The following is a 23,477-nucleotide window of genomic DNA, read 5'->3' as shown; positions in this document are numbered from 1 at the left end:
TGGTGGGAGTTACAGCGTAGAAATTTAAAGATTTCACTCACCAAGAATTTAAATATCACTTACCCAAAGGACAGGGTGAACCAAACAATTGCAAGCTTTATTGTGTTTTCCCTGACTGGGTAGTTGAAACATCTCCTAAAAGTCAACCAAATCTGTGAAATATTAGAGAGTTAGTTTTCGTCTGCTGTTATCTAGTCAACCTCACTTCCCAACCCCCTCCAACAAATTATAGAAAAGTTGAGTTTTCTTTGGGCTGGATTCATTTGAACTTAAAATGTAAAAGCTAAAGGCTATAGGAAACCAAATACTGGAATTGTCATTTATTGGCGTCCTGGAGGCCAATGGACAAAGTAACTCAAGACTTCCGTGCACCTGTCATTGCCAAGAATCCCTGCCTAACACCTTCCCTTCCCAAAGATGGAATGTTTTGGCTACCCCGCTGATCCCAAGGAGATCCTATTACCTGGTCCTATGCCAGGAGTCAGGTGTCCTGGGCAGAAGGGGGAAGAACCACATTCGTGGGAATGGTTGAGTCAACCCTGCTTCTGACTAACCTCAAATGCAATAAGTTGGCCCAAAAGCCAGGGCGGGCTTGCTACTTACTCCGTACAGTTCTGTGCGGATCCGAACAAAACACCTCCTGTACCATGTTCCTGTGTCACTCTCAATTTCGATCAGCTCATCTATTTGTTTTGGGGTTTTGATTCTATTTACCTGCAAAGAGCATGAGAGGGCAAAGTGCTGAGTTCTCTTCTTGCAGTTGCTGAGTTGAGGCTTACAATTTGTTCCTAAAGGAGCAGAAGCTGACTCCAACAAAAAGGAAGCAGGTGTTTGATAATCACGCTGTACACATATGAGACCACTGGTGTAAATATACAGACCCAAACGGCACCTAAAAGCACTGAATAAAGAATGAATGGGAGGGGTAGCAGCGAGAAAGGGCAGAAGAGCAAGTAGTAATGGAATAACATGAAGCTAAAAATGCCTCTCTCTGAATCGTCACTACGAAGGCACACATTAGCAGATAAGACATCCAGATAAATGAGCTTCTAGATTAAGAATTATTTTACTTGGACTAAAGCGACTGTACACACTTTTCTTTGGAACCTACTTACTTGATGAATTTGGCCCCTTTCTGAAAGCCTTTCCATCAAACTTTCATTCTTAGAGCATCACTCTGACCCTTTCCTCCTCCTCCCACAGGGCCTGCTCAGCAAACACCCACAGGGGGCCGTGATGCAAGGCCTAGGGAATGAGCTTGGATTGTAAGCATCAACACTGATTCCTCAGCAATCAAAAGGGGAATAAGTGATGGAGGTTCAGCATGAAAGGCCGTACTACGACTTCAGTTCACCTCCTTTTGCTAAGAAAAGAACCAAGAATCAGGAGAAGCAATGCTTTCAGCACAGAGAATGAAGTCTGAAAAGAGGAAAAAAGGAAGAATGGTTGCATTGTGGACCTGTTCCATCTTACTGTTAGTCAACATTTACCCGCTTTTGATAAATCTGAGAGAGGACACAGAAATGTTCACACGCGTTACCCCTGCCAGGGATCACTTTTGAACACATTTTTCTGGAGATTCTGCCAACAACCAAAGCAGCACTTCTATGTGAGAATCTAGGTACCAAGGCTGGCTTCTGACAGAGGTGTTTTGGGGACCCTCACTATCTTTCAACTTATACCAAGTAAGCAGTAGCCTCTTCCTATGTTAACAGAGATGCCTGTATTTAACGAAAATAAAGTCTGAGTTAAATATGGGATTCCAAATAGAGTCAGCTCAAAATAATCCATGCAGCATTATTTTGTGACACTTTAGATATTTGTTTTAATCACAGGGGTGTTCTTATCACTCAACATATTACTTCTGGGAGGCTTCCTCTTCTCCACACATCAGTGTCTGTTTGTTCCTTCATTCATTGGCCCCTGTGGGCGGCCAGGCCTGGCACTAGACCCTGGAGATACAAATGTACATCATCATACCCTCCAAGCAATTACCATACAAAATAAAAAGTTGTCTACTGGAAGTCTATGTCAGACAGGAGAGAAGTACCGTACAGAGGACCCAAGCTGACCTAGGAGTGAGAGAGAAGGTTTCATGGACTGCAGAATTTGAGCTGGGGCTTATGGAGAAGTATGTCATTTGCCATGTGTGCAAACTACTTGGAGGGCATTCCACACCACGTGCAAACGTCCAGAGGTGTGAGTGAAAATAGCATTTGGGGAAACTACGAAGAGTTTGAGATTCCTGAAGACAAGTCCAAGGGCAGAGGGCAGTGCGTAATGAAGGCTGAACCAAATCCGTGGCAGTGAGGGTGGAAAGTAAGGGACAATGAGGAGTGATATTTAGGATGGACAATAATAGGACACAGTGATTTCTTGGATACAATGGAGAAAAGAGGAAAGAAAGAAATAGGATGTTTTCAGGGCTCTGGTTTGGGTGGTGTTGGTGGTACTTGCTGATAGAATTTAGGACAAGGAAGAGGCTTGGAGAATGTTAAGGTGATAAGTTCAGATTTAGAAATTTAGAATTTGAAGGGCCCACAGAACATAGAAGGATGGCCACGAAGCCCTTCAACACGCATGTCTGAAGCTCAGGAGATTTGTCCGTCAGGAGATACAGGTAGAGGAAGTAGCTGAGAACAGCTAAAGAGAGGATGTAGGGTTAAAGAGAAGTTAGCTGAAGATAAGCCCTGGAAAACAATATTTAAGGCAGGGGCAGAGGATGAAGAGCTTAAAAAAAGAGACCTTGGAGGAATGCATGCAAATTCACTGTACTGTAGATGAAACAAAGGAAAAAACAGATTTGTCCTATCGAGTCATGTAATGACTTTGAAAGTCACATATAAAGTACTTTGAGATTATCCAGTCCTTTTGGAGTGTTCCCACCTAGTCCAGCCTAACCTTTATATGATAACATTAACATGGTTGACCATGAGTGGACTTCATAGCTCAGATCTTCTGGGAGAAAAAGCAGGCAAGCAGGACAATGAGGCCCTACAGAAACACCTTCTCAGAAGTCCTTGGAAAAGTTTACCCTCCTCTGGCTGAGAAGGATAAGTGACACTGAGTATGCAGCTGATGTCTCAAGATTCCTCCAGCCTTATGATCCTTTCATTTAAAAATATTCGTCTCTATTGTGTACCTACTCAAAAGAAGGGCCTACTCAAAGGCTTCCAGGTCCTCAACGGAGGACATCCATTACCGATCTTCATTTCTCTACTATACTGCATAAAAAATTTTGCTAATTAAGAATCCATGATAATTTGGATAGAAGCAAGAATGAAGTCTATCTTTACACTATGAAAAATAAATAAATAAAAATGAATAAATAAAAATGAATGAATAAATAAGATGTCAAGAAGACTGTTTAATCAGGGACTATTTTACATATTTAAGAACTATAATTGATATTATTTAGAAGACACTGAAGATCTTACTTATGTCCCCCTTTACTGTATGTCCCCTTAAACATTTTTTGTCTAATTGTATGCTGCATATATCAAAAGATTTAAAAACCATTGTTCCTTCCAAAAAATTCCATGCATCCAATTTTCATTAATTCAGACTAGTTTTCCCATTGAGAATACACTCTGTAGCTAGAGGATGGAAGAACATTTCATGCAGAGGGAACAGCACCTGTAACAGCAGGTAGCAGCTTATGTAAAATGGCAAGTATGAGAAACTGAAAGACAAGTGTAGTGGTGCAGAGAGAGAGGAATTTACAATCTGGCCTTTCCAGAAAAAGCTTCCTGACCCTGGCATAGGGGATTCGCTGAGGAGCAGTACTTACCGTGAAGACCTTCTCAGACTGGCCCCGTGCTCTCATGTTTGTGTCATGAATTAACTTCAGAATCATCCACGCTTCATCATGTTTTCCAACCTAAGAAACGTGAGCAGACAGTGAAGCGCTAGGAGGTGAAACTCTCATACGCCCTGATTTTCTCATAACTATCTTGTATTTTCAGATCAAATTGAGTGTAATTGTGCAAATGGATTTAGATACGACCCACTGGAACATACCGACTACTTGGATATCTTGAGTACATCAGCAGTTCAATGTGTCTATGATGAGAAATAGCACCTCTGGATGGTAAAATTTCATTTATAAAACAATAAGCCATGTTCTCTTCACTGAGCAAAAAGTTACTTGCTTGAGGAGGAACAGTAGTGCTTTCTGGCCACCAAGCAGCTTTTTCACACACTAGTTGCTGAAAACACGCCTCCATGAAACCAAACCCTCCATAGTTCCATAGCAGGAAGGAAAAATGCACCTCCCAAAGATGCAAACATACTTTCCTAGAATTAACAAGGAACTCTTTCCAGTGCACATGGCTTCCTTGAGTGCCTGTATGACAAGTGTTACCTCCAACAAGAAGCGCGGGCTTTCCGGCATGAACGTGAGGGCCACCACCGAGGAGACACAGGGGAGCGCGCAGACGATCACGAACACACGCCAGCTGTGAAACTGGTAGGCTGACCCCATGCTGAAGCTCCATCCTGCAAAGGAGGCCAGGCAGAGTGAGGGAGAGCGCCGCCCAGTCCATGGTCTGGGAAAGCGAGGACTCCACTGTCACTGCCAGCGTCTACACCGCAAGTCTATTAGCCAAATCTTACTACCCACAGAAGAATGAGTTGATCTGGGCATTAGCCACAGTGACTGGCTCAACTTGAAGACCACCAATAGCAGTGCTGAGGAGAAAGGTGCTTGGAACCAAACGGGTCAGCGCCTAAGTATGGGGGTGCATGTATGTTTCCATACAACCCACTTCCAAAGGCCAAGAAAAACTCATTTGGGATAATAGTTTTTCCAATGGAGCCCTCTGCTCCGTATCTTCTGTTTGCTCCTCCAGATCCCTCTCCTCTCTTCTCCACCCCACTATGGGCCAGGAAATGGACCTCTATGGGCCCTTCAACTGGCTCCCTCGCGCACCGGCTTCCGTTGGGTTTGAATAAAGGAAGTGCTGGCAGGAGAGCAGAGCGGGGAGCAGGGCTCAGGACATTTGTTTTCCTTGCTGCCCTTCTCCCTCCCCCTGGCCAGGTGGAGGTTTGACAGCAGGTGTGCTCATCCCCTGGAAGCTTCTCCTACAGCCACAGCTCCTGGCAGGTTCTCGAACTCCCTCCCTCCTCTCGCCCTCTGAGGCAGGGGTGGGCACAGGATGCCCTCTTGCTCCTGGCTCCGAGGTGCTTTATTATTCCTTCCTGGTTTCTCTTAACTTTCCCACATAACTCTTTTAATGGCCCCTTTGGAGGGTGTCATTGGTTTCCTGCCAGCACCCTGAGCAGTACAATTATTTAGAATTGGCAGTTGTGGTATCTCTCCACATGCACACGTTACACAACAGATCAAGAGAATTTTAAATTTCTAAATAGTATTTTTATTATAACATAATAAAAACAAGCATAATGGAAAACAGAAATCTCTTCAAGAACTAAAAGAAAGCCAATACTTAAATGAATATAAAAGGGTTGAAACCAAAATTCAAACATGATTCAAAATTAGAAATAATGAGGCATATCAAATCTAATTGAAAACAGAGAGGAGATTTATAGAGGCAAAGATGAATTATGTGAGGCAAAATTTTAATTTTTGGCTATGCTTGGTATTTATAAGGCTTTTTGTAAACAAAAGTCAGGTAGTCTACACTCCATCCCCAGGAGAGCCGTATAATTATTCATTGTTTACACAGGAGCCAAGTGAGATTCTGGAGGTGACATAACTTCCTCAAGACCAGGGAGCTAAAGTTATGTATCAGAATCTTCTGCACCAGGATTTGAGGCAGCATCTTATACCACACACGGCCTCATGTCTATGCACACTCACTCTTAAAACACTGAATTTGTTGACAAATGATGTAAACATCAATGACATGCTATATCAATCTTAGATTAATAAACATTTTCTGGGAATTTAATACATGAGGATTATGTGGATTGCTAAATTAACTACACCATAAACTTTAGGAGGGGCTGTCTACTCTCAACATCTTAAGGAGCAGAAATTCACAAGTCTCAAATATCCAAAACATGGAGAAATTCTATGACGGAACAGAGAAAACATACCTTGTTCATTTCACATTTGATCTGAGAGCTTCACATAAAGAACTCCTGTTTTAAAAGCTCTAGATCCTATTATTTTTCACACTGGATGAAAAAGAAAAGCTTTAGATGGCTGAGTTAAGCAAACGCAATGTTTTCAATTTCAGGCCACTGCACAGTACGTGGGGAAAGAGCAAAGACAACAGAGGAGAAGGTGCCTCCACTAAAATTAAGTTAGTTCAGAAGGTACGGTTTTATAAACAAAAATAGGAAGAATTATTTAACCAAGGAGAAAGTCACACTAGTGGACCAAGCAGGAAGCTTCTTGTGGTAGACAGAACAATGCTTCCTCCCCGTCCAAAGATGTCCTCGTCCTAACGCCCAGAACCTGTGACTATGTTACCTTACACAGCAAAGGGACTTTGCAGGTGTGATTAAGTTAAGGATCTTGAGACAAGGCGATTATCCCACACTATATGGTGGGCCCAGCATAAGTAAAAGTGTCTTTATAAGGCAAAGAGAGGGGCAGGAGGGTCAGAGTGAGACGAGCCATGATGAGAGAAGCAGAGGTCAGACTGGAGAGAGATGTGAAGATGCTACAGTGCTGGTTTTGAAGAAGGAGGAAGGGACCACAAGCCAAGGAGTGTAGGTGGCTTGTAGAAGCTGGAAAAGGCAAAGACATGTATTCTCCCCTCGAGCCTCCAGAAGCCCTGCCAATCCATTTAGACTTCCGACCTCCAGAATTGTAAGATGATAAATTTGTACTGTTTAAAACCAATAAGTTTGTGTTGTTTTGTTACAGCAGCCACAGGAAAGTAACATACTTCTCTTTGTAGTTATAGCTCTGTTGCTAACTTGACTGAGAGAAATTAAATTGGAAAATTTTAGCTCTTCTCTATGAAACCGCAGGCTCCTTGCTTTTGCTCGGACTTCCCCAGATGCCTCTCCAAGGACTTCAGGCTCCTTCTTGACAGCTGGTCTTAGAAATATTGCCCTTCACTCTTACTGCCCTGGAACATAACATCCGTGGGGGAGAGACTGATTGCAAAGTGATTCCGATTTGGCAGTTTCCAGCCTACAGAGGAAACTGCACTACATGTGGAATCTAAACGCAGAGGAGAACTAGCTGGTCCACAGCCAAGCTCTCAGCTTGGAACGGAGCTTCTTCAGGTCTAGAGGCTTCTGTCCAGCAGCTGAAGGTCAGCCTATTTGTTGCTGTGCAGGTCCGTCTCTACTTCATCAGCTGTGGCCCCTTACTTGGTGTGTGTGTGTGTGTCTGTGTGTGTACGTGCACGCACACATGCATTGTGGTGGTCTCACTCTATAAGAAGGGTGTGTCGTCCACCCATTTCTCTCTCCATTTATTTGCAACATGCCTTTCCTGCAGCCTCCAAAACTACTTTCTACCCTTTTCCCGTCTCTCTTCAAATCTCTAGCAGCCTACCCCACTCCTTGCACTTGACCTCACCCCATTTCTTCGAGAAAACAAACACAGAGAAAACTACATACATCTCATCTTCTCACTCATGAATCTCCCCACCACCTGCACCTGTCTGCATCTCTCTGCCTTCCCTTTGGTTACTACGGATGTACTATCCATGCTCCTATCTAAGACCAACCTGTCCACGTGGGCTCTGGAGCCCAGCCTTCTCTTTCTCTCAAGGACAGAACTCCTGTAATTATCTATCCCTCCTCTCCAGCCCTCATCATCGTGTTCTCTCCCCTTACTTCATGGGCCATTCCATCGGCACATCCATCTCCACCATCTAAGTCAAAACTCTCCCTTGACCCCCACGTGCCTCTCCAGCTGTCACAGAAGACCACTCTCAAAATAATGCTCTATAGCAACTGTCTCTACCTGCTCACCCAATATTCTCACCGCAAATAGGCTTCTGTCTCATAATTCCACAGAAACTGTGCTAGTCAAGGTCATCTGTCTGGCCAAATTTAATGGTCACTCTTCTGTCCTCATCTTACTCCAACTCTCTAAATCATGCCATATAGCTGACCATTCCCTTCTCTTTGAAGAACTTTTTTTCTCTTGGCTTCCTCAACACTACATGTGCTAGTTTCTTTCCCATCTCACTGGCTTTCCTTCAGTTTTGTTAGCTGGCTCTTCCTCTGACTGGTCCCCCAAAGTTGGTACACCCCAAATATTGGTCATCAGTCCTCTTCTCTGTCTACAGGTTCCTCCTAGGTGGACTCATGGATTTTCATGACTTGAAGTACTGTCTATATTCCATTGTTTCTGAAATACAGACTGTTTTCTTCCCAGAGCTCTGGAAACATATCTCTACCTGCCTGTTTATATCTTCACAGAGATGCCTGATGGGCTTCTCAAAGTTACTGTGTCCGAAACGGAACTTTGGATTTCCTGCCTTGCTACCAAAGAAAACTCTCGTTTCTCCTTCAATCTTCCCTATTTCAGCAAATGATACACTGCCAGCCACCCAGATATTCATGCCCCAAAGCAAGACCTCATCCTTGATTCCTCTTTTTTCCCTCACTACCCTCGATGTCCAATCTCTCAGCAAGTTCCATCTCTAAAATATGTCTCAGAGCCACCCACTTCTCCCTATCGCCACAGCACCACAGAGCTTCCAGCTGGCAACACTCTCCCCCGACCTTCAGCAGGAGCCTCTCTCTCCTGCCTCTCCTGGCCCTCCCCAGGTCACCCTCCCCACAGCAGCCAGACTCATCCTCTCAAAATGTCGACAAGAACACTGGACTCTGCTGCTGGAAAGCCTCCCACAGCTCCCAGTACATCTGGAATGAATCCAAGCATCTTCCCACAGCTTCCAGTGCCGACGGAAACTGATCCCTACCTACCAGTTGTATCTTAGCCTGCCTTTCTATGAGTTGTGAGGTGAGAGGGTTTTCAGTATATCTCACCCTCAGTGTGAGTCCCCTCAGGGTCTCTGCATTTGATATTTTCCCTGCCTGGACTGCTCTGCCTGAGTGTTTGCATACACTGATGCCTCCTTCTCACCTCCTGGGGGTCAGTTGAGGGTCATCTCCTCAGAGAGGCCCACACACTCAGTCCCACTCTCCATCACCACGGCCTGTTGGACTGTCTCCACAGCACTCACCACTGTCGAAAGCTGTTACATTCACCCATCTTTCACTTGTTTACTCTCTGCCCCTCCCCACCACTGGAGCAGGAACTCTGCTGTTGTTACTCGCCTACACCCCCGGTGCCTACGGCAAGTCCGGGTTCACCGGAAGTGTTCTTTAAATCTTTGTTAAATGAATACACAAACACACAGTGTATTAATGTGTGTACAGGAACATGTGCAGTCACAGCAGGCTACTGAGACAGTAGGTACTCAGGTTTTCTTTTGACTTTTTTCTGAATTCACACTAAACAGCAAACAATCTTGGTTTACTTTTTCAAATTAAACTAGTACTTTATATACAGTAAAATTTATTATTACTCTTGTAGTTATACAGTTCTATAATTTGATAAATGCACAGTCATGTAATCACCCTCATAATGAGGATACAGACAGTTTTATCACTCCAAAACAGTCCTTCCTGCCGCCCCTTTGGAGTGAACCCCTCCTCCATTCCGAACCCCTGGCAACCACTGGTCTGTTCTCTGTCCCTATGGTTTTGCCTTTTCCAGAATGTCATATAAATTAAATCATACTGTACACAGCTTTTTGAATCTGGCTTCCTACACTGAGCATACCACATTCATGCAGATGGTTGCACATAGTAACAGCCTGTTCCTTTTCACTCCATTTCATTCATCATGTGGATATGTCACAGTTTGTTTACCTACTCGCCAGTTAAAGGACAGCTGGATTGTTTTCAGTTTTAGGTGACTACAAATAAAGCTGTTATAAACATTTCAGACAGGTTTTTGTGCGTCCCAAAGTTTTCCCTTTCTCTTGAGTAACTACCTAGGGGTCGGTTAGTTGAGTCGTATGATAAGCATATGTTTAGCTTTACAAGAAACTGCCAAACTATTTTCCACAGTGGCTGTACCATTTTACACTCCCAGTAGCAGTGTCTGAGCATTCTAGCTGCTTTATATCCTTCTCACCACTTTTCGGTTAGTTTTATTTCTTAAATTTTTGGCCATTCTAATAGGTGTATAGTGGTATCTCATCAAAGTTTTCATTGCATTTCCCTAATGCCTAGTGATATCTTGGTTTACTTCTGTTCATTCATTCATACTTTTACCAAGTGCCTATATGCACCAGTCACAATGCTGTGACGTGGAGGCTGATAAGACTTATCCTGTCCTCCAGGAGTTAGAGTCCAGCAGGAGAGGCAGATTTGTTAACACATGATAAACAGTATGCCCCATGCTAGAACAGGTTATGAAGACAGTGCAGTGGAAATACAGAAGAGGTGGAGGGATCTATCCTAAGGAGTCTTCTCTTCTCTCAAGAGCCCTAGTCAAATTTCTTTTCTGATTTGGGTCCGTGAACAAAGAGAGCAAATTCCTAAATTTCTAACACCCACATTAGAGATGCAACTCAAATCAGCACTGAAGTAGATGAGACCAGCCAGGACTGCTTGGTCAGGCCCGATCCCCAGCTCTTTCCCACTGCATTACAACCCCTGACCCAGAGAGAGGGAGGAGAGTCCTGGGGTGGTAGGAGGGAGTCCTAGAAAGGGAGTTTGACCCTACTCCCCTTTTAGGATGTGCCCTCCTGGGTGGAGGGGTGGTCAAAGACTGATGGATGATATTCTGTGGCCTGAATGAGGGATAGACACAGGGAGGGTCTTGAGAAATGACCCTGCAGATGCTTTGTAAAACTAAAATACCATTATCTGGATTAAAAATGAATACAAGAATGAAGGGAGGAAATATGGCCCACCATAACCACTCAGCCATGAGTTCCTGGGACCCTCCCCAGCTCCACTTCAAGATGGCTTAGATTTGAATTAGAGAGTGACACAAAACCTAAGCCACGAGCAACAGGAAGTGGAGACATCAACATGGAGTGAAGGACAGGAATGTGAAACAAGCCACATGCAACCGGGAAAGCTGTTGCTGCTTTAGGATGCTCATCTGTGCTTGGTAACATGGGTTCTCTCAAATGAGCCCTGTATGTTGGCACCGCGCCTTTTTTGTCTTAAAAAAAAAAAAAAGATTCTTGCATAGGCGGTGGTTCTAATTGTCCTTTCGACTTTGTTAAAAATACCCATTAAAATGTCACACTGAGGGATTTATCTACACATAATGTAAATTCCGTGCCAGGAAGGACCTCCACTGGGGTATTGCAGAAAGCAGCTCCTGCACGGCGCTCATCAGCGTGGCGCAAATCAGAGCATTCCACGCCTCGCATAATGATCAAGGCCATTACCAGGCTCACACTGACGTGCTCTGTGCTGAAGGAGCCAGCTGCCGCCCCAGCTGTCGGACGGTCTGAAATCTTTCAAAGTGCCAAGGCAGCAGCATGTGAGGCACACAGAAGAATGCTGGCCTTCACGTTCTCTTCTGGGCGCTGTCCCAGATGCACTGCTGGACTAGCACCTACTTTACTGATCAAAACTTGGTTGCCACTTATGCGATATTGTGATCTAATGCTCTAAAACATTAATATTAATTAATTAACATTAAAAAATCGATATGTGAGACCAGTTTTCAATAGCTAAGAAGCAAATCACCTATTTTTATTTGTTGGTGGTCTTCACTCACAAGGCACGTAGCCAACTAAAATTCTCTTTGGAAAAGTGGCTCAAAATCCATTTTCTCAAGTGGCCAATAAGCTGAGGGAAGGAACAATGATCAGATGAATTTCTGATTTTATTCCTACAGAAATAAAATTGTATTCCCTCAGATTGTCACTGGTTTAAAATATAAATACTGCTTAATCAGCAGGAAACATTAATTCTTGGCTAGAAACTCAGGTTGTCATGCATCTCGTATCATTTGTGACGCCACAAGACTTAACTAGACGCAGCTGGACAGGTCCTGTTGCTGCTATCAGCAGAGAGTTTCACCTCCTTCTCGTGTGTTAAAAAAAGAAAGAAAAAAAGCAGGGATGAGAGGAATAGTTAAATAACTATGGTACAGCCACGCAATAGAATACCATTTAACTACTGGCAAAGAATGAGGTAGATCTTTCTGAACTAATATGGAAATGGTCCAAGTTACATTGCTCAGTGAAAAAAAGTTCTTTTCAAAATAGTGTAAACAATAGTGATTCCATTTTTATATACACATAAAACATATCATTATACCTAGAAAACAAAGGGGAGGAAAATACGCTAAACTATCTTAAATGGTTACTCAGGTAGGGAGTGGGAGCCAACAGGGACTTCCACTTTTGGCATTATGTCTTTAATTTTTGAGTTTTATATCGTCTTGTACTGTTTTTACCCAAAAGGGGAAAAAAACTTTTCTAAGAGTTACAAGCTGTTGATTTTTCTGAAGTCGAAGGTCTGATGGAAGAAGAGAGAGGATAAGGAAACTGGAATGATAATGGGACACTATTCAGCAACCATACAATTTTCAGAACTGAACTAATGTTAATTCTGATTGGGAGGAATCTAAACACTGATGCTACAGTGCTCATTTATGGATAGCAACGAGAAAGTGCCAGAGACTACTCTGGGTCTCTGGGTGGGAAAGAAAATGATATTCACAGACCTCTAGTCTTTAAACCTGCAGCTTTAGTCATAATCTGATTTTGGATTCTTGGGGCAGAGGGTGGTTGCATCCTGAGCCGCAATCGTGTAAGCCCATTGCCAACAGCGATACACAAAGCAATCACAATAAAAAAATTGGCAGGCTCTGCCTGCAGCACATAATCACGGCTTCAAGAAGTGAGAGCCAACTCAACTGGAATTATACATCCCTAGGAGGGGGTCCAAGGGTTAAATTCCAAGGAACTGCAGTGGTCCTCCGTCTCTAAGAGCAGGCCCAAGCAACAAGCTGGCCTTTCCTGCTGGTTTGTCTATTTCTGTTTCCAAGCTCTGGTCCTACCATTTGGAATGCACAGAGCAAGCGGCCAACAGCAGAAGGAAGTCACATGATGCCTCTGGTTCCTGAGTCTGACTGTTGACCCTAAATATGCTTTCGAAGAAGCAAATTTCTCGGCAGCTTTTGAAACTTAGAAATTCATGGGCTTATTTTTCAGGGTTATTTTCTCTGGAATATCTTCTGTGAGTGCTCCAAATATGAAAAGAGTGAATGAGAGGACCTTTCCAGAAAGAGTACCTGGTGCTAGCATGTAAGACTCATCCAAGCATGGCGCATCCCAAGCTCCGCAGAGAGAAATCCTGAGTCTGAGGGTTTGAAAAAAGCTGGCAGCATAAAATGTGCCTGTGTGCATGTGTGTGTGTGTGTCTGTTTTGAACAAAGGTCCTTTGGGATTTTCTTTTGTAGACAGACAACAATATACTATTAATATTATGATAATGTAGGTCAATTAAAATTTTATCAAATATTTTTTATACAAATATATACTACAATAGCCTATAGAATAGTCACATTTTGACCACATACAAATAGAGCTTATATCATAAATGCATGTAAAGGCAGCTCATTACTCTATAAATACACATTGTATATATTCATATTTACTACAGTATATATATAGGCACACATTAACTTTCTCTATTTCACTCACATAAATATTTATTTAAAACGAACTGTATAAAGTTTTGCAGATTTATATTAACATATAAACTCTTATATAAGCTGATGTCCATGGACGAATAACAATAAATTAATTATGTTCATTTTGTGAAAAGATATAGTCTCAAGAAACTGAAAAGCAAACAAAACCAAATACTGGGAATTCTTACATTAGGTAGAAAGTTGGACTAACAGACTCTAAACCCCATTCCAGGGCTGAAGTTCTCTCTAATTCTAAGATCTTGTGTCTGGACCAGATGAGGCCACAAGAAACTCTCTCGAGTATAGATCCACGGTAAGAAATGGAACACTTTCAACATGAAACAAAACAAACTTGTAAACCACAGGTAGTTCTGACACAAGTGCCCAAAGGTTGGTAGAGGACTTGTAGCAATAAAATACTTATTCTGTACATTAGCGACTCAGTCCATCTGCTTTCAGAGTAGCTGTCCTTACAGTACCTTTTTTCTAAACAGGGCTCCATACAAGTTCATGGTCCCTATTCTAGTCCAGATCAAGATTTCTTTTTGTTCTTTGCCCACGGCCTCAGCAAGTCTTGCTCATGATCAACAAAAGCTCTGTGTCCACTCCCAGAAGATTTTGAATGATACAGCACACAAGAGCTAAAGGAAGCCATTCTCAGGTGAAGGATCTTCCCCCTGGTGGGGGGATGAGGGGGCTGCAACATTCCCAGCGCTGTGACAACAGAGGTCAGCTGGGCGCTCTTGGTGCTGATGCCAAAGGTCACACTCGCACGGCTCGGCTAACTGCTGACTTCTCTACCTGCTCCTATTTTTCTAGCCCCATTTCTTGCCTTGTAGCCTCTGATCCACAACAAATCACTTAACACTTGACAAGCGAAACAGCTGCTTAGCTCATGATTCAGGACCAAAATGACCCTCAGAGTTTTGTCATCTATGTCAAAGAAATTCCTTCTAACGGGCTGGGCATACATGCCACCACAATGACCTGGGAGCTCCGGTTCCCTGGTCTGAGACTCAAGGAAGGGGACTTCACACCCTCCTTCCTAGTACAGCAATGGAAATACGACTCTGGAGAGGTCGGCTCTACTAGCCCACAGCCAGATGCTGCTCACTTGTATCCACTGCAACCCCGCCGAGAGAACGGCCTTCAGATCATCCCAAGTTCCTGAGGTTTACTGTCGTCAGATGCTTCTGGAAGGCCCCAGCCCAGTGGAGACACTAACCTTCCTCACAGCCTTCCAGAAATGTGGGAGTCAGCCTCTACTCTCCTCCTCCCCAGTGTCCAGTTGATCACTGAGAAATGCAATTCTATTTTCTGTATTTCTCCCAAACCTGTTTCTTTCTCTCCATCTCTGCTTTCATCGAGGCCCTTACCATCCCTCACCTAGCTCACCCTAATAGGGCTGATCTGCAGCAGGCATGGGTCTGGATGGAATCCTGAAGTACGCATGTCACAGTCAGTGCCCCGAGCCCCAAGCCCTGGATCCCTCCGCCGTCCAGCAATGGAAGGGGCAGTGCCTGGCCCAGCAGAGGCTCAGGGACGGGGCTCTAGTGCTCTGGCTTTCCTCTCTTCGGACTAGCCAACGCCCTGTTGTTAAATAATTTTAATACTACCTCTCCTTAACAGAGCTCCCGGCTTCCAATCTGCCTAGCCTGATCTATCCTCCACGTACCTTCAAGAGATCTTTATTTCTCTCCTTTTTGCTGAGGAAGATTGGCCCTGAGCTAACATCTGTGCCAATCTTCATCTATTTTGTATGTAGGATGCCACCACAGCATGGCTTGATGAGCAGTGTGTAGCTCCGTGCCCAGGAACCAAACCCAAGAACCCCAAGCTGCCAAAGTGGAGCGAGTGAACTCAACCACCAAGCCACTAGGCCAGCCCCCAAGAGATCTTTCTATAATAAAAACTGGATCACATCACTCATCAGCTTGAAACCTTTCAGTGGTTCTCCATGGCCCTTCAGGATTGAGTCCAGATTCTTCAGTGTGGCCACAAGGCCCTCCTAGACCTGGCTCCTGCCCATCTCTCCACCTCATTCCTCACAAGTCCCTCCTTCTACCCTTTGCTACCTGCTGTGCAACATCTTTGCATCTTTACCACTCTCCACCCTTGTCAATTTGGAGAACTCCAAAACTCAATCTTCTATTAACCTAGTAGAAATGAACATCATCTGTGAATTCTTCCAGACACAGTGAAAGGTCTTCACTTCCCCCACTTGGTATCCTACGCATTCCCACAGCCCTCAACACGGGGCCTGACATAAAGAAAGGCCACTTGAGATCCTCAGGACTTGTTCATCTTATAACTGAAAGTTTGTACCCTTTGAACAACATCTCCCCATTTTTCCAGCTTCTAATGTCGTCTGAAGATAAAATGTAGGGGCCCAAGTCAGTCCACTTGTTGGCGGAGACCCCATTCCCTCTTGCCCATCCCGGATTTACGACCCTGCAGGAGACGCACAATGGCCAGCCCACCCCCTTCCCTTTTGTTTCAAAACGTCAGGCGTCTACCCAGAGTTAAATTTCCCCTTTGCTCTCAGAAAGCCTGGCTGCTGGGGTCATCAATCTCGGCCTAGAAAGAAGTTCCTAGCTGCTACCGACTGAGGGAGTGATTGGTCTGGTGCACCCAGGGAAGGGCCACGGCGCCAGAAAAATCAACCAGAGCGACTGAGTCTGGGGCAAATGCAGCGGTTTGTCATTCACTATCACCTTCTCTGGCTGCCACTTGGGGGAAATGATCTAATAACTCAGGGAGCCCAGCGACAAGGCACGAGAGCACGAGCAGATTGACGCTCCAGCAGAGGCGGCTGCAGAACCAGCTCTGACTGCAGCGCTGGTTCCCAGCACTTACGGATTCACACGGGGGCTCCTCTTCTCCCCCCGCTCTGATTACAGCTTTGGTAGAGGATGGGAAGCTTTGAGTACCGACTGCTGCCTCCAGGAGGGACACTGGTGGAGTGGGTTCAAGGCCTGCAGCAGATTCCCGGAGTATTTACAGCACACCTACCGTGCACCAGGCACCTCACACACATCAGCTTGTTTAATGCACCAACAATCCTGTTGCCTACTCTCCACCCCCTGGTAGAGGGGCCAGATAAAACACAGGCCACCAACCAGCTAAATCTGATCTAAAAAAAAATTTTAGTATAAGTATGTCCCATGCAGTATTTGGGACATACTTATACTAAAAAATTATTTATTGTTTATCTGAAATTCACATTTAACTAGGCACCCTGTATTTTTATTTGCTAGATCTGATAACCACACCCCAGGGGACATGTGGCAATGTCTGAGACATTTTTGATTGTCATGAGCTTGAGGGAGGAGGGTGACTGCTGGCATCGAGTGGGCAGAGCCCAGGGATGCTGCTAAATGTCTTACGATGCACAGCACAGCTCCTCCGCCCCCAAAGAATAATGCAGCCCCAAATGTCAACAGCGCCAGCATGAGAGATCCTGCTGTACACTCGTCACTGGGCCTGTCTGTGTCACCAGGACTCCAAGTTAACAGAGCTAATGAGGATACAGAGGTTTGGAAACAGACTCTCAGGAGACTGGAGATTTCGTTCCTGCATGAATGCATTTTGTTTTTATGTTAGTTTTTGTTATTAAGTTATAAGCTCTTTTGATTTTTTTTTTTTTGCTATAAAATTGATCTATAGGGGGTTGCCATTTTTCTCCTTTATACTTTTAAATGCACCCTAAAGAATAAGTAAAGGTGGCACATAATAAGACCAACAGAGAAATGCTTGTCCCCCGGGGTTTTGAAAGAGTATAGCATTCTCCATCAAATGCTTTCTGATGACACCCACAGCTTATAAATGGTTATTACCACAAAAAAGGGGAATAACTATATGTCTCCTAAAGCGTTTGTATTCTTGTTTCATAAAGGGGAGGTTTGCTCTTAAAATTCCCTGCTAATCCTCAGTAATGGGGAACCAGCATCCTTAGTAAAAGTACCTGGTTGCACCCACGTGTCCCTGCAGGGTGACTCCAATAAAGTCGTGCGGTCACCAGGAGGGGCCCACACTGGCTTCCCCAGGACCTGCACATAGAAGTCTGGGAAGCATGCATTCTCTTCCGTCCCTCCCAGCTCCTGCCTCCTGGAGTCCACCTCTCCGTGCCCATTTGTCACCGTGCCCCGTGACATCACCATCACCAAAGTGCACTACCTTCTCTCAGCGCTCAGACCCACCATCCACGACAACTCCCCTCATCCTCCCTCCTGCAGATCTCTTCTCCCACCCCCTGCGAGTTAACCATCCAGCCTCCTGGAGGATGGCTCAGTGAAACCACACCAATAACGAAATGCTCTGCAGTCGCAACATTTCCTCCCCCTCCCACCTCCTCCAGAATTTGCCCATTAGCCATTCCCTTTCTGTGTACCTGCTAAAACAGCTGCCTAGAGTACAAGGCCCTTTGCAACCTGGCCCCACACTCATCTCCAACCTCGTGCTCCCCATGCCAGCTCAAGGGTGCAATGGAATCACAAGGGGATTGTGTTGAAAAGGCACATTCCCAGCCCCTGTTACTAGAAACATCCCTTTAGGAGGGTTGGGGTGGTAACCAGGAATCTGCATCTCAGACAAGCACCCCAGGTGGTTCTCATGCACCCCAGGTGGTACTGTACGTCTACACAGTAAGAAACACAGCTTCCAGCCTTAATGGATTACTCTCTCTGCTTGCACCGCCCTTGCCATGACACCCTTTGTGACTTAGCTCAGGCCCTTTTCTCCTCATCCCTGTTATCTGCTTGGAAAATTCCTATTAACACTTCAGGGCCCACATCAACTGTCACTTCTCTAGAGCCTCCCTGACTGCAGCAGACCTGCCCAGAATCAATGGCCTTGTCTTTGGGGTTCCTACAGTGATTTACACGACCCCCTCGTCCAGCAGTTACCGCAGTCTACGTATTTGTTTACAATATGTACTCCACCAAATTCCAGAGGCTGGAAACATAATCTGTTGAATCATCTTAAGTAGAATGGAATAAACAAAAGGGTACTTTAAATTCTAGTATAACCTCCACAGCCAAAAAGGTATGCAAGATACAAGTCATCAAGTAATTAAAAAATAGTCGTATTGTACTTGGACTTCATATATACGTATTAATTGTAAATTACACACCTGTAAAGCTTCACTTCCGTAACTATTATTTCTCTGGCTACACCAGGTATTTTTTTTAAATTGGGTTACAATAACCACATCACTCACTCATCCCCAGCTGTTATTGTGAGCTGTCCAGCCCTCTGCTACTATGTCTGGGGATGCCCAGGGAACATCTCATATGTACACAGGAATGCTGCCCCTCCAGTCACCCTGTGGTGTCTTTCGTTTCTCTCCTCTGGGAATCTACTGCCAGAGATACAGGCCTTCACTATCCAACAAAGCCCTAAGATGCCCTGCCCACTGGTGCCACCTCCTGACTTTGAAGCATCTCTGGAAAGGGTGGATAGTTCAGGCTCTGAATGGACCACCTGAATTTGAATCCTCATTCTGCTGATTACTAGCTGTGGGACCCTGGACAAGCTACTTAACTGCTTCTTTATGGGTTTTCATTATGGTAACATATACATAACATAAAATCTACCATTTAACCACTTTTTTAATGTACAATTCAGTGGCGTTAAGTGCATTCACATTGTTGCACAACCATCACCATCATCCATCTCCAGAACTCTTTTCATCCGACAAAACTCAAGTTCTATACCCATTTAATGATAACACTCCATTCCCCTTACCCCCAGCCCTTGGCAACCATCATTCTATTTTCTGTCTCTATGAATTTAACTGTCTGTAATGGAATCATACACTATTTGTCCTTTTGTATCTGGCTTATTTCCCTTAGCTTAATGTCCTCAAGATTCATCCATGTCGTAATAAGTCAGAATTTCATTCCTTTTTAAGGCTGAGTAATATTCCATTGTGTGTATATGCCACATTTGTTTACCCTTTCATCCTTTGGTGGACACGTGGGTTGTTTCCATCTTTTGGCTATTGTGAATAATGCTGTTATGATCGCTGGTATACAAATATCTCTTCAAGTCCCTACTTTCAATTCTTTTGGGTATAACCTAGAAGTGGAATTGCTGAATCATATGATAATTATATGTTTAATTTTTTTGAGGAACCACCATACTGACAACCATTTTGACTCAGTTTCCTTGTCTGTATAATGGGGCTGTGGTAAGGATTCACCTGAAAGGATTAAACCAGTGCTGTGTGGGGCTGAGGTCACTGCTGTGCTGGACACTGGTCCTGCTAACGTTACTGACAGGCCTGGACCTGAAGGCTCCTTTGCCCAGTGTTGAGATGCCCTCTCTCCTATCTCAAGCTGCATTAGGTTCAATGATATCCATAAGATTCCTTCAGGACATCTTCCTTAGTTCACTTGCAGCTCCCTCCCATTGGTGCTCATTCTAAAAAAGGACGAGCTAAAATCTGAGGGAACAGAAGCTGTACTACCTCCGATGGCCCAAGAAGGGCCATTCTCTTCCTTGACAGGCCACACGGCCAGGCTTGTCTCTCGGCTCTCTCTTTTGCTCAGTGACCTTCTATCCCAGGGGGCTTCTCCTCCCCAAGTGGTCCGAGTCCTTGTGGGCACACACTGATCAGCCTTTCGGACATGCTCAGATAACACACCCAGCTGAGGCTCCACCGGGACACTGCTACGCCCCACCTTGTAGAGTAAAAAAAGGGAAGATTTAAAAAAATCAGGCTTAATATTGAATTATCATTGTTCTATATCGTTGTCTTCAGAGAAATGCAAATTAAAACCACAATGAGATACCATTCCACGCCCACCTAGCACTGGTGAGGATGTGAGGCAATCGGAACTCGCACACACTACTGGCGGGAGTGTAAAGTGTACAGTTTAGAGAACTGGCAGCTTCTTACAAAGTTCAACATACATCTGCCCTGTGACCCACAAATCCTACTCCTGGGTATCTACCCAAGAGGAATGAAAACATAAGCAGAGCTGAAGCTGCTCAAAAGACCTGTGTAAGAATGATCAGAAAGCAGCCTTTAAAAAAATGAAAAATTATGGGGCCGACCCAGTGGTGTAGTGGTTAAGTTTGCATGCTCCGCTTTGGCGGCCCAGGGTTCGTGGGTTCGGATCCCAGGTGTGGACCTATGCACCGCTCATCAAGCCATGCTGTGGCAGGCATCCCACATATAAAATAGAGGAAGACGGGCACACATGTTAGCTCAGGGCCAATCTTCCTCACCAAAAAAAAAAAAAAAGGAAAAATTAACCCCTCTCCCCCAAAACAAACCCACAAAAAACTTGAAGCAACTCAAATGTCCATCAACAGGAGAACAGAGGAACACATACCGTGTATCTATATAATGGGATACTATTTTGCAATAAAAGGAATGAACTACTGATACTTGCAACAACATGGATGAATTTTTAAAACATACTGACTGAAAGAAGCCAGAAGCTTCTATACTTTATTTATATGAAGTTCAAGATCGGGCAGAAAAAACTAATCTTTGGTGATAGAAATCAGAACAGTGTTTGCCTCTGGGGTGGGAAGTGGAGAGACTGAAGATGGGTGGGAGGGAACTTTTCAGGGAGATGGGAATGTTCTATTATCTTGATTTGGGTGGTGGTTACACGGATGCATACAATTGTCAAAACCCATTGAACTGTACACTCAAGATTCTTGCATCTTTTCATATGTAAATTATAGCCTCAGTTTAGAAAAGAGTGGTCAGAGGACCACAAGATTACATCACCAGCAATATCCCAGAGCCCCAGGCACAGACTCCATTCTTTACACACTCATCTGATTTGAAAGCTTCCACTTGTATTGCTCTGGGCTTAGCACTATCTCAACTGGTTGCATTTGAGCAGACAACATTCTTTTGCTCCTCACAGCAGAGGTGACCGCCAGGCAGGGCTCAGGTTCCACACTGAAGCTCCTCCCACCCTCTCAGCCAAGCTGTCCCAGACTAAGGCAACTCCTAAAGAGGGAGTTCCCAGCCCAGGAGAGCGAAGGAAGCCAAGCCAGTCCTCCTTGCTAAAGGGAGATTTCCTAAGCCTGTCACCCTCTGACCACAACCCTGCTGCCCAGTGAAGAATGTAAATTATGTTAAAAATTTAATATGTTAACACCTTAAGGGGCAGTTGGGGTGAGTCTTCTATGAATAGAGTCTATCGATCCCAACTGACTCTGTTCGCGGAAGACTCACCCTAAACTGTTCAGAGAAAATTGAGAACAAGGGAGTGCTACAGAGGGATAAGTTTGGGAGGGTCGGGGTGGAGGGGGGCCAGATGGGGACATGTGTGTGCACCTTGATAGCTGTTTCGCGCCGTAGCAATTCGCGCCATAAAATGTAACTGTCTGAATGTTTTGAATTAACCAATCATGTAAAACCGCGCCAACCTTTTCCCGCTTTATGCTCCCAAATCCTATAAAAGAACTTGCCCCCTAAGGCTCGGGGTCGACCCCTCTGTCTCCTGCGAGAGACACGAGTCGACCCGGAGCTCCGTTCAATAAACCTCTTGCGTTTGCATCAAGTTCGGTCTTCTGTGTCTGTGGGCCCGCGTCATCCCGAGACCTGGTGAGTTGGGATTTCCCTCCCCTTCCCCTTGGGAATCCAACATTTGGGGGCTCGTCCGGGATCCACGCGGTAACCCCAGACTCCGAAGACCCCTTGGAGGTAGGCCTGAGTGACTGAGTGTGTGAGTGTGTGCGGCGCCGCAAAGTATTGTTTTATTGTTTTGGTTTCAGTATCGGGCAGCCGCCGCTTCGGGCCGTGAGGACCGAACGGCTGCAGTGGCAGACGTGCTAGGGACTGCAGGCTGCAACCCTGGGGGACGCCCCAAGGGATAAGGGGAGTCAGGAAAGCCTGACCAACCCCCCTTCCAGGTGGGAAAAGGAGCGATACCTTTTCCCGGGGAGGACTCGGAAACCCCTCCCGTCTGAAGCCGCCTTCGGCTGGCTTGTAGAGACGCCTTCCGGGCAGGGTTGTCTGTGTTTTAGTGTGTCTTTAGTGTTTATTGTTCTGTTTTTGTTCGTTACGTGGACTTCCTTTGACGGGATGGGACAGACTGTGACGACCCCCCTTTCCTTGACCCTAGACCACTGGACTGAAGTGCGAGCGAGAGCGCACGACTTATTGGTAGAAATAAAGAAAGGGCGCTGGCAGACTTTTTGCACCTCTGAGTGGCCCTCCCTCAATGTGGGTTGGCCCCCTGAGGGGACGTTTAATCTAACTATTATCCTCGCGGTGAGGGCTATTGTTTTCCAGGAGAGACCGGGGTCCCATCCAGACCAACGACCATATATTACAGTGTGGCAGGATCTGGTGCAGAACCCACTCCCGTGGGTTAAGCCATGGGTAAAAGCAGAAAAACTAAGCCCCCGAGTCCTGGCGCTGCAGGATGCGGAGACACGGCAAAAATCGAAATCAACTCGAACAGCGGAGTCGGAGACCCCTTCGGCCCCCCCGGGGTCTACCCTGAGATTGACCCTCCTCCCGAATGGCCCCCTTTCTCGCCTCCCCCTTACCCCTCCCCCGCTCCAGGATCGCAATCAGGACGGAGGGCGACTGGCTCGGGTCCCTCCGCTGGAACCCGAAGCCGCCGCGGAGCCACTCCGGACGGGCCTGATACCACGGTGGCGCTCCCGCTAAGAGAGTATGGAGCTCCTGCGGGGCCCAACCAGCTGTCACCCCTCCAGTACTGGCCTTTCTCTTCCTCAGACCTGTATAACTGGAAAAATAACCATCCCCCCTTTTCAGAAAACCCCGCCGGATTAACTGCCCTGATAGAGTCCCTAATGTTTTCCCATCAGCCCACTTGGGATGATTGTCAACAGCTCTTACAGGCACTCTTTACCACGG

At 45.3% G+C, this 23,477-nt stretch overlaps 1 protein-coding gene across 1 annotated transcript in view; it reads right to left on the bottom strand.

Annotated features, from left to right (window-relative positions):
- The window catches only part of SV2C (synaptic vesicle glycoprotein 2C), a 200,593-nt gene that overhangs the window by 31,520 nt on the left and 145,596 nt on the right, over nt 1-23,477 (bottom strand). Inside the window, exons 5-8 of the mRNA XM_058565464.1 lie at nt 4,364-4,497; nt 3,791-3,880; nt 604-714; nt 64-152 (exon numbers count right to left, since the gene is read on the bottom strand). Of these exons, the coding sequence (XP_058421447.1) occupies nt 64-152; nt 604-714; nt 3,791-3,880; nt 4,364-4,497 (424 nt within the window). The remainder of the gene's footprint in view (nt 1-63; nt 153-603; nt 715-3,790; nt 3,881-4,363; nt 4,498-23,477) is intronic.

Source organism: Diceros bicornis, chromosome 1 (assembly GCF_020826845.1).
Source record: "Diceros bicornis minor isolate mBicDic1 chromosome 1, mDicBic1.mat.cur, whole genome shotgun sequence".
Classification (NCBI taxonomy): domain Eukaryota; kingdom Metazoa; phylum Chordata; class Mammalia; order Perissodactyla; family Rhinocerotidae; genus Diceros; species Diceros bicornis.
Note: the sequence above shows the minus strand (reverse complement) of the source record. Positions and strands in the feature narration are given on the sequence as shown.